At 40.3% G+C, this 11815-nt stretch overlaps 2 protein-coding genes across 3 annotated transcripts; one reads left to right on the top strand and one right to left on the bottom strand.

The window, feature by feature from the left end:
- Window positions 1-1972: 1972 nt before the first annotated feature.
- On the top strand, window positions 1973-5417 carry LOC116704289 (syntaxin-2). 2 transcript variants are annotated; one of them, XM_032539642.1, is made up of 9 exons: window positions 1973-2070; window positions 2404-2463; window positions 2543-2642; window positions 3297-3371; window positions 3836-3909; window positions 4110-4218; window positions 4594-4667; window positions 4837-4974; window positions 5083-5417. In XM_032539642.1, the coding sequence occupies exons 2-9, from the start codon at window positions 2413-2415 to the stop codon at window positions 5260-5262; spliced, it is 801 nt and encodes a 266-aa protein (XP_032395533.1). In that variant the 5' UTR covers window positions 1973-2070; window positions 2404-2412; the 3' UTR covers window positions 5263-5417. The 2 variants fall into 2 exon arrangements, with proteins under 2 accessions (XP_032395533.1, XP_032395534.1); XM_032539643.1 differs by having other exon boundaries at window positions 1982-2070; window positions 2407-2463.
- A 1377-nt stretch (window positions 5418-6794) lies between these two features.
- Window positions 6795-8845, bottom strand: pgam2 (phosphoglycerate mutase 2 (muscle)). Its single transcript, XM_032539641.1, has 3 exons — window positions 8321-8845; window positions 7946-8126; window positions 6795-7273 (listed from the first exon to the last, which is right to left on the bottom strand). Exons 1-3 carry the CDS (start codon window positions 8735-8737, stop codon window positions 7104-7106), a joined length of 768 nt encoding a protein of 255 aa, XP_032395532.1. The 5' UTR covers window positions 8738-8845; the 3' UTR covers window positions 6795-7103.
- Between the last annotated feature and the right edge of the window lie 2970 nt (window positions 8846-11815).

The following is an 11815-nucleotide window of genomic DNA, read 5'->3' as shown; positions in this document are numbered from 1 at the left end:
ACGTTTCTCACTGTGTGTGCCACTCAAGGACAGGCTGCAGGTCTCTGCGGGATCTGTTGTTTATTTCTCTGTAGAGGTGGCAGATGGTGTGATCCTTTCATGTCTCAAAACAAGTTTCCTCCTTTGTAAAGAAGAGACAGAGAAAGTGTGTAGTAACAGTTTTAGACAGACAATGTTAAAAGTTGACCATAGAAACCAATCCATTCACAGCTGTACATTTCCAAACTGAATTGATGTGATTATCATATTCAAAGATTTTGTTTTTTGTTAATTTGGCAGATGTTGTGATCCTTTCATGTCTCCAAACAAGTTTCCACCTTTGTAAAGAAGAGACAGAGAAAGTGTGTAGTAACAGTTTTAAACAGACAATGTTACAAGTTGACCATAGAAACCAATCCATTCACAGCTGTACATTTCCAAACCGAATTGATGTGATTATCATATTCAAAGATATTGTTTTTTGTTAATTTAAACCTGTGATATACTGTATATTGTAATATTGCAATTTATTAGGCCAATGATTTATAAGCCATGTGTTAACAATAGTCAGTGTCATTAGCAATGCTTGCTATTTTGCATACCTCAATCAAATTCATTTTATTGACTGGAGCTGTGTCCACCCTGCAATGATTAAGGGACTGTCGGATGTGTTGTAACTGCGTTAGTTTTGGTAAGTCAGCAAAGAAATCTGCTTGCTTTCATTTTTACAGTGCACTATATAAAAAATGTATGCAGGTGAGCTTTTATTGCTATGTAAAGAATTGGAATTGGGCCTGGAAAATGTCTGACTAATGAGCGACTTATTTCTTAAAAGCTGGGACCGCAACAGAGACGGCAACAATTTATATATATATATATATATATATGTTTTTCTTTTTAAAAGGTCCTCACATGTGTGAGGACCTTTTAAAAAGAAAAACATAGTGTGCAGTACAGCTCTATTCATCATATGTATTTGAAGTGTGTCAGTCCCTCCATGTGCCTCGTAAAATATGGGCTTATCCACAACAATCACTCCTTTCCATTAATTACAAGTGCATAATTTGTCAGAAGATGCAGGCATCCATGGTGTTATTAAGCTGCACCAGTGCAAACAGTGTGATAGTAGGCCTGAAAGTTTGCAGTTACAGATCATGTAGCAGCAGGTAATCACGGGCCGTTGACTTGGATGTTTCCCATTATATAAACAGTTCAACTTAGAGCTGATCCTGCTGCTTGGTTTGGCACTGGGGCATCGTGCTGTCACGTAGGCCTACTTAGGGGAGAGCCTGAGGCCATCGTTGTCTGTAGTTTGTAAGACACTGAAGACATACACTTAATACAATGGGCTGATACTGAATATAGTTAAACAATATACCATGAAGACAATGGATCCTTGGGGAAAACATCACATACCCCTTTGAGTTTTCTGATTTAGTTTAATTAAGCATATTTCTAGTTTCGAAGGACAATGCCTACTGAAATAAAATTGGCCCATACAGAAGGCTAGAGCACACATTTGATGGGCAGATGCTTGAAAGGCTTTCCAAAGCCTACTAGTGATATTGATAATTTAAAAAACACAGTTATATGCATTTTTCTCTGCATTTTTACTTGTCAAATGAAGACAGTTCATACTAGCATTATGGCTACACTATTTAAATGTCCCATGCCAGCAAGCCAGCATGCCTAACAACATTAAGCAGAGACCAGGAGCATTTTGGGTATTATTAACATCTGAAGGGGAAGAAAGAATAGCCTTACTGACTGTGTCCGAAATCACTCCTCGCTATATAGTGCTCCTCATTCAACTTCCCTTTCCAGCTAACAGTTTTTGGTTCCCAGCGACCCACGGTAGTTTATCTTTCAAACACATTAAACACAGCAACGCCTCAACAGCTTTATTTATTATCCGATGAATATGTGTTTTACTCGTTTTACCTGCTCCCTCTAGCTTTAGCTTGAACACACAGGTGGTGGGTGGAAATTATTCTTTGTTTGCTACTTTCGACGGTTACGCGCGAGCGTGCTCGCGCTCTTTCTTTCACAGGTGCGCTCAGTTCAGCGAGCCCACAGGAGGACACACTTCAGGTAGAGGTCGAGCGTTGACGTGAATACCGAAAGTAACAGAAATACTGAGAATGTCTTAGGCTACTTGTCTTTTTCGCTATGACAATGCAGAGCGCGTTGCAGCGGTACTTACAGCAAGTATTCAACACCAGTTTGGGACAGTTAAAAGACATGACTTCGCCTGAGCAGAAACAAAAATGGCTAACGTTAAGCTAGTGTTGTTAATGAACGGCAGCGTATTAGGTTATTTCATTTTTAAGTTGTCCATATACATGTAGACAACGTTCAAAGGTTTGTGTATCTGGAGCAACAGGTGTCCATTTTGAGTAGCCTAATGAATTCCTTTTTGAACAGCAGGATGACATGAAAGACACAACGGAGAGCACAGTCAACATGGAGGAGTTTTTTAAAACGGTAAGTTTCGCACATCTTGTGTCTGTTTTTTTGTGTTGTCATGTCCAGTAGCCTAAAGTAAGTGTTTGTCTGTGAATAGGTGGGGGAGGTGAGAAGCCTCATTGAAAAAACCTCCTGCCAAGCAGAAGAGGTGCAGAAAAGATATGGCTCCATTCTTTCCACTCCAAACCCAGACAGGAGTAAGTACAGAGCACCATCGTCATAGTGAAATGTGGATATCTGGTTGGTAATGTCCCAATGAGCTAAACAAGTTTTTTTTTAAACTCTAGACAAATAGAAACTTGATGCCTTTACAGTTGTGCTGATGCTCTCAGATATCTATCCCCTCCTTCAGGGCACACAACATTGAAAGGACAAACAGAGCAACAGAAATAAAAAGGCTTAACAGCCTTTGACAAACACATCTGTGCCTGTTTGTAGAAGGGGTAATGATTATAATATAGAAATAGATTTGTGTTTGTAAGACACAGCTACAGAATATGCATGCACACACATGCTCCTACACAAAGCTAATAACAATGTCATATCAACAATAAGCAAGACAGAAGGTGAAAATAAAACCATATCCAGTATGTGGCTGCAGGTGCTCTCCACACTCCATGTTATTGACAAATGTAGATTGCGTTTTAATTAGCTCATTTCTACTGAAGTGAGGTGATCTGACATTTTCTTTTAGGTGAAATGATAAGGGCAGGTTGACAAAGCTGCCATTAATCCAAATATTTAGAAAAGCATAGTCCTCTTCGACAACATCCCTGATTTTACTGCATAAAATGCACCACATTAAATGTTGAAATCGTTCCTTCTTCCTGCTGTTCTTATGATGTTCTCAGAAATCAAAGATGAGCTGGAGCTACTGAACAATGAGACCAAGAAGAACGCCAACTTGGTCCGAGACAAATTGAAATGTGAGTGGAGATTTGTGTTTGTTTTTATTCTTGCAGAGTGTGCTTTTATACAGTATATATTAATATGACTCATACTGTAGTTGAGACTTAACACAGTATGTACAGTGCATCTTTTCAACATGCAGAGTAATGAACATGTGTGGCTATGTACCATCATTGTTTGAAACAAAGACGAGGATCTGTTCAGCAAATTGCACTTCCTTGAATTCTGGGACTATATAGCCTGTACCACAGGATTTGACTTGCAAATGGTTAGAAAAGGAAGGCTACTGTAGTTTACTCTACTTGTCATCAATAAAAGACACTGCCTGACATTAATTAGTTGCAGGAATATTATTACAGTTTGCATAACCAACATGTTTTCTATGACTGCATGCACAGAGTTGTGAATAGTGTTTGAATTTAAGTTTTGAATTGGTTCCGTGCTTGATTTCATATTGCATCCGTCTCATGTGTTCTTTCAGCAATACAGAAGAACTTGGATGTGGATGACAACAATAAAAGGGCCTCAGTAATTCAGCGTATTCAAAAGAACCAGGTCTGGCAGTACTCTTATTTCCTATACAAAGCCAGATACATAAAGATGGTCAACTCTGAGTTTATTACAAAGAAGGCTAAATCTTTACGCACCTGCCAAAATCCCTTCTGATAATGGTCTGTCTGCAAGTGATTTATATTTAAATGAATTCATTTTCATATCTTGTTGAATAATCTGATTTGAACTTCTGATTCCACCAGCACTCACACCTGACTCTGTGCTTTGCTGAAGTCATGAGGGGCTACCATAAGGCTCAAATCTCCTTCAGAGAGAAATGCAAAGCACACATTCAGAGACAGCTGGAGATTGGTGAGTTGCCAAAACATGAACACTTGTTCTTCCCACACTCTGCCCATTGTTGTGTAAATAGCTTCATGTCATACATCAAGATCTTATCATGCCAGTAGAATTATTACAGGTGTTTCTAGACAGAAAGAAATTGGTATAGCGATAGAGAGCAGAGGTGTAATTGCGCCATCCTGTGGTGAATGGGTGGTGATGGCGCAGTGGATTTGATTTGTGTGGTGTGGTGATCCGGGTTCGATTCCCCCTGTGTTACATCAACCAATGTGTCCCAGAGCAAGACATTTAACCCCTAGTTGCTCCAAAAGTGTGCAACCTCTGAACCCAATTGTACAATTGCTGAAAAGTAATGTTAACCCATCAGTTTTGTCTTTATTTTAGTGGATGCAGTGACTACAGATGAAGAGTTGGAGGAGATGCTGCACCGTGACAATCTTGCCATCTTCATAACTGATGTTAGTGGAATAGCCTTTAGTTCTGGGCCATGAAAATGATGCAATAGTTGGTGATATCTATTGTAGTTTTGTTTTTGTTGTTGATCAACTTAGATATGCAGTTATAATGTAATGTGAAGCTAATATAATTATGATTATAGAATCAACTGGTGTACATTTCTTACCACAGATCAACTCTGACGCTCGGATTTCCAGCCAGGCTCTGAGTGAGATTGAATCTCGTCATCAGGACATCATCTGCCTCGAGTCCTGCATCAAACAGCTGCACGACATATTTGCTGACACTGCCATGCTGTTGGAGACTCAGGTAAAACGGCTGCCTCATTTTGGAAATTTTAATCACAAGTGAAACAAAGGAATTTACTGATGTCTAGGGACCCACAACCTGACAGGTGTTATGTCTGTCTTCTTTCAGGGGGAATTGATCAACAACATAGAAAAGAATGTAACTAGTGCTGCAGAGTACATAGACATATCCAAAGCAGAAACCTGTGAAGCAGTTGCGTACAAGAAGAACCCAACAAAGATAGCATCTCTCCCGAGCTTCTTCAAGCATTTCAAGAGAAAAACCACTGCTAAAACTGCTGCTGATTAAAACACCTCAGACGTAAACCATGACTGAGCTCCTGAGCCTGTTTGAACATCGATTGCACCAAACATCCTGAACAACATCAAAGCCTGTCACCGATAGAACACACTTTTCATCTGATTTATGGTACAGGGCCTGTCTGCCTCCTCAAAACCCTTCTAGGATAATGAGGACTTTGTTATTTATAACTTGGTGAATTTAAACTGCTTTAATAATGACCTTTGAAATGAAAGTGAAAAGATGCTGTGTATGGGCCAGCTTCTGAGACTACCTGCGAACTGTCCAAAGGACAAAAATCTGAATTTCACCTGGTCAGTCAATGTTTTCAAACTCCAAATCCTAAGACCTAGCTTTCAGACATGGCAATAATTAATATTTTAACGTTTTCTGGACTGATGTGGTCATTAATTCACTCACACAGTTAGCTGGCGTTCCCCTTAGTTGCCAGTAGATGGCAGGACAACATTAGTTAGAACTCTGAACCAGGCTCATTTACCTTCCCTCCCTCTGTAGTCCTGGAGAACTCTTGTGTCTGATACTGTGCGTTTTACTTATTCAACATAATGTCATGTTGTTTAATACTCAAAGAAATATTTGTAATGGATAAACTGTAAGACTGCTAATCCCAAAATAAACCTATGTGTTGAATGCTATTCATCATTTAATACTGGTGCCGTATTGTGATGTGAAGAAAAGAGGGAAAAGGATTGCTGTCAGCACACAGACTGGAATCAGTCAATATGTGTGATCTCCAACAGCTATTGTCAGAGTCCTAATAGTGCCTGACAAAAAGTCCTTTAAAGTATATGGAATGGAGTTCTAAAAGGTCTTTCATGTTGAAGTACATAATGAAGTTTGGGCCCCACAAATGAAAGACAAGCTTCAGTTCTCCATGGCATAGATTTTTAAGTTTCTGGAACTACTGGAGAAAGTTTTCTTCCAACATAATATCTCACTCAGTGTTGTGGTGGTGGAGAGTGCTCTGTAACATTAGACATACTTGTCATATTCCTTCCACCTAGCAATCCTGATGGAGGAATTATCGTCCTGAAAGAGACCACTCCTAACAGGATAAAAATGTTTCATCATGGAATAAAGGTAACCACTCAACAATGCCAGGAAAAGGACACTTGTATGGAACCATATGTATTTGTTACATATTCGGGGTTTTCTTTTAATTTGTTACCTGTCTGTAGTTTATGTATAATGGGCAATTACTTGAAATTTGTCTTCAATTTTGGTTCTCGTGTGATCTGACTGTAGAGGAGGTAAAAAAAACTCAGACGAGCTCTTTCCTGCATCGTGGGAATGCTGCCAGAATGAACCCATTGACTTGTTTCTCTGTCTCTTTCCCCCTCATCCCCTCCTCTCTACCCACTGGATACGATTTCACAGCACCTGTGCACTTTGCTGAAACCACTGATTTCCAAATAGGAAACTGAAGAGGAATAATAGATCAGGATGACCATGTCATTTGGAGTAGAAAAAAAGAAATTGATATAAGGTAAGGAGAGAAATTAAACAGACACAGTCCTACATAAAAACAAGGTTTCTTTATTGGTTGGGCCAGAGTGGTGAGGCCCACAACGCCGGGCTTGGCTACAATTTAAAAGGGGTGAGTGCTGTGTGGATGTCTGCATAAATGGTGGGGCCCAGCTGTCTGCATTGATTGACAGGTCATCTCTGTCATTTAAACAAACAGAGCTACTGTGCTAAAAATGGCCCATCTTTAAACATTTCTCCAGATGGAATGGACTACACGGCTGAACAAATCCATAACAGGAAAGGTTGAAGGCCAAAGGGGGAATAGTCTCTTTTTCTGCCTCGTCACAGCCTCCAGAACAGGCTTACTTCTTGGCTTTGCCCTGGGCAGCCACGGCCTCCATGGCCTTCTTTACGGTTTCCTCATCCCCGAGGAATGCCATGGGCTTTACAGGCTTCAGGTTTGCGTCCAGCTCGTACACAATCGGGATTCCTGTGGGCAGGTTCAGCTCCATGATGGCTGCATCAGACATACCTGGGGAGACAGGCAGACAGACCAGATGGGTAGACACGGGAATAGCAAACAACTGAGGGAATGTAATTGATCCAATAAAAGGCTGTCTGGGTCTAAACTAGGCAGACAGGAAGCTTATTTTAATTACAGCCATTGCCGATCTGTAATATATGATCTAAGAAACTTGATCTATTTCTTTCTGTCATCCTTGACACCCCCCACACCTATCTGACATTTACTATTGCCCTTTAGGCTCTCTAGCCATCTCTTATCCATGTCTGTCCACTCCTTGAAAAAAGTACAACCTTTCTACATAAAGGTCGTGACTGTAATGGGAACCCAGCTCATGACCCTGTCCCTGAGCTGAGTCCCTGCATGCTATTTTTAAGTTCTGTAATCTACAACTCTGTGTGTGTGTGTGTGTGTGTGTGTGTGTGTGTGTGTGTGTGTGTGTTGTGGGTGTGTGCGTTGTGTGGGTGTGTGTGTGTGTGTGTGTGTGTGTGTGTGTGTGTGTGTGTGTGTGTGTGTGTAAAGACAAGTGTGATCATTTAGGCATTGAGCTATTTTCAAACAGAAGTATTCTTTGCTATTTTGTGGTGTTAGATTTTATAACGTCAATATTCATTTCTACTTTTTCTAGCAGAACTTTATTTTTTTTCAAAGCTCTGTCCACCTACAAACTGTAATGCTCACCCTCTAAGTGCTTGACGATGCCCCGTAGGCTGTTGCCGTGGGCAGCGATGATAACGTTCTTTCCTGCCTTGATTTCGGGTGCGATGACATCGTTCCAGAAAGGCAGGGCGCGGGCAATGGTGTCCTTCAGTGACTCACATGTGGGGAGCTCACCGGGCTTCAGGTTCTTGTAGCGCCGGGACTGGAAGTAGAAAAAAAGTAGTTCACTTCCATAACAATTGACAGCAGTTACAGAACATAGGGGCACTTTAAAATAAAGTGATGCCAGTTAATGCTTCATGACATTCCTCTGATTAGTGAGGGAAATCACATTAATGTATTGCTGCTTGTTCTAAATGATTTAACACTTTCCTCCCTTAGTGTCAGTTGTCTCACCTCGCTGATGACTTTGTTGTAAGGATGGTCCTTGTCCATGGGTGGAGGTGGAATGTCAAAGGAGCGGCGCCAGATCTTCACCTGCTCCTCGCCGTGCTTTTCAGCCGTCTCGGCCTTGTTCAGACCAGTAAGGCCTCCGTAGTGACGCTCATTCAGACGCCAGGTACGAATCACAGGCAGCCACATCTGGTCCGTGCCTTCCATGATGGTCCACAGGGTCTTGACAGCACGTTTTAGCACGGAGGTATAGCAAACATCAAACTTGAGGCCTGCGTCTTTGATAGCCAGGGCTCCACGCTTGGCCTCCTCCACACCCTTCTCACTGAGGTCAGCATCGAACCAGCCGCAGAAGCGGTTCTCTTGGTTCCAGGCGCTCTCACCGTGACGGACAATAACCAAACGATGGGTAGCAGCCATATTTACAGTGTGTCTCCTGAGTTTAACACCAAACACAGTTCCCTCAGCCCTAAGTTGTGCACACACACACACACACTGACCAACAGTGAGCCCAAGCCAGCATACCACTCTTTTTATAGCATCAGGGATAGTGGCAGTGCATAGCAGACATGCCTCCTTTCCTTTCTGCCTGTCAGAGGCATTCATGCTCTGATAGACATATTAGCCCAGCCAATAGAACCAGACCTCTGCTGGGATGGTGGGAAATGCGGTGGAAGGCCAGAGGTCAGATATTAAGCAGAAATAGCAACATGATCTTTAAACAGAGATCTGTGGAACAAAAGTGTAAAGATCAGAGTTGGCTGCAGAAAGGCACCATACTCTAAGATGAACAGTTTCATCTCTAAGAAACTGCAGCACATTGTACGGTGAAGTATTCATATGTTTAGTAAATATTTTATCTGTTTACAGGGTATTTTTTGTGTATAATAATGACAAAGAGGCTCATACAGGTCCACTAAGCTTCAACACTGTGGTGCACATGTTGCCAAAACACAGCTGGATTACAGCATGCACCCATGTCCTTTGTATTACTGTACATGAAGCTGCCAATTCCAACAACTCAAATGATGCAACTAACTGACAACCACCCCTTCTGCTACTACTCTGACATCAATAATACGTTTTGTTTATACAATGGAGGAGTCCAGATCAGGCTAAAGATGCAGGCACAGCAAAAACTATAAAAGTAGTTTACAAAGGTTTGTCAGTTTAAAGAAAAGAAGCCTCCCCAAAAATCTTGAACTACATTCTGACTCCTTTTAAGGGCTCAACCTTGTCCAACCTGAAACATTATGATATCTTAGCAAATCATCATAAAGTATATATGTTAAATCTTAAACAGGCAGAGGAATTTATAAATTGCTATTACAGGCCAACACCTGTAGGAGTTGCTATTGTGTAATTTTTACATGCAACATGTCATACTGCGTCAAGCAGGACTGAGGAAGCCTGGCATTTTATCCCAAAAGGCATTTTATCCCATAGTTGTTAGATGTACAGTACATAATATACCACATTATATGTCGTAACAGCTGTGTATGCTGTACATCTTTGTAGACAAGCTTTTAACTAGCAATATGGCTTGGTATTTTATGTGTTGCTGTTTTATTTATTTTTTCCGCAAAGCACTTTGTGACCCTTCTTGTCTGTGAAAGGTGCTATATAAATAAAGTTAACTTACTTACTTACTTACTTACTTACCTACTACAAGCATGGGTCTGACTGCAAACCAAAAGATCAAAGTGCTGCCCTCTGACAGGAAATTGCCCCGTCTCAGATTCTCTACATAATTGTATTATACTTAAAGATTCAACTCTTTCTGAGTCTTGAGTTGAGAAATGTCTTGTGTTCCTCCCGTGCTGGAAATATTATTCGACACTGAGACAAATGATCAAAGGCAAATATTCCAAAGTATCCTTCATAAAAGTGAATGTTGGGAAGCACTCAGACTTACAGGACAGAGATAAAAGTGCTGATGGAGCTTGGAAACTAAGCCACACAGCCAAAGCTGTCAGGCAAAGTCAATGTCTCCTGCCACTCCAAATCAAATTATGATCAATATATAGAAAAAAAAGAGAAATACAATAGTCCAAAAATATAACATTAATGGAAATCTGGGCGTAATGCCAACCTGATCATGTGATGATGATAAGGGGTTAGGTTACTGTATTGTACAAAGTAGGAACTAACAAGGATGATGCTGCAGGAAAAACACTGGATGTGCCTTTTTGTGGCTGGGTCTTTATGGTGAATTGACATTAACAGCACATGTAGTGTTCAACCCATTTTCCAGCCCAAAAAGATCTGATACACCAGTTGAACGCTACCTGCCAAGACAGATTAATGTAAAGAGGGACTTTAAGATAGATAGATAGCCTTTATTATTAGACTCACGGTCCATAAAAAACAACAACAACAATAGCAAAAAAGATACAGATACACAAGACAGACAGCAATTATATAAGACAGCTATACCAGTAATCCCATAAGGGGGACTGGTATCAAAAAGCACTGAACCTTGGGTCAATCAGATGTGAAATGACTTTTGTTGACCATACGCAACCTTTTAGGAGTTGGTGGAGACCAGTGGGGGAGTGGAAACATTTGACTTGTTTTCATTTGGTGTCCAGAAATAAGTAATAATTTGATCTCATTCTGTCAAACAGAGTTCAGGATCAGAGTTTGGGTTCTCCAGCTGATGTACGTTTTTTCTTTAAGACCTGTATATCTGCGAAGGCTATAAGCGCTGAATGTGAAGTGCTGAAACTAATTGCACTACAGCTGCTTTTTCATAATGTGTGATGTAAGAAACAGTGCATGTTTGGAGTGTTTAGTGGCCTGGCTGAATGCTAGGTTTGTGAAAACAGTGTGCGCCTTGTGATGCAGGAAATCTAACACCAAATAAATTGAATTAAAGCTAATCTTGTTCTTATGTCTGGTAAATGATCAAGAAGGCAATGTTAATTAGGGTGGTGACCTGTATATCTTTCAGCTTGTTATTGAAAGTGTCCCTAGAGACCAAAAGAGGATTAATAATTCACCTACAAAGTCTCAATAAATACTAATAATAAAGCTCTATTTAACGTGACCACTATTACCACCAAGCATCAATAAATCAAACTTTTATTTTTATTTATAAAGCACTTTAAAAGCAACCAACGTTGCACAAGGTGCTGTACAGAACAAACTAAAATTGGTGCTAATGGCACTCACTGGTGCTAATGGCACTTTATATTTTATGATGTTGAGATGGTTGGTTTTGTGTGTTGTTGTTGTTGTTGGTTTAGTGGTTGTGTTGTTGTGTGTTTACTGTCTGTATATCTATCCGATCTATCTGATGAGCTGCATGGTGCAAGATGAATTTCAGAAAGGATCAATAAATGTCTATCTATCTATCTATCTATCTATGTAAAAGTCATTAAAAAAATTTAACATTTAAAACATGAAATAGTATCACAGTAAAAAAAAAAATTACACAAACTTTTTACCATCAGTTGGGAAAGACCAAGGAAAAAAGGTGGGTTTTAAGAAGAGATT

This window comes from Etheostoma spectabile, chromosome 16, assembly GCF_008692095.1.
Source record: "Etheostoma spectabile isolate EspeVRDwgs_2016 chromosome 16, UIUC_Espe_1.0, whole genome shotgun sequence".
Classification (NCBI taxonomy): Eukaryota; Metazoa; Chordata; class Actinopteri; order Perciformes; family Percidae; genus Etheostoma; species Etheostoma spectabile.
Note: the sequence above shows the minus strand (reverse complement) of the source record. Positions and strands in the feature narration are given on the sequence as shown.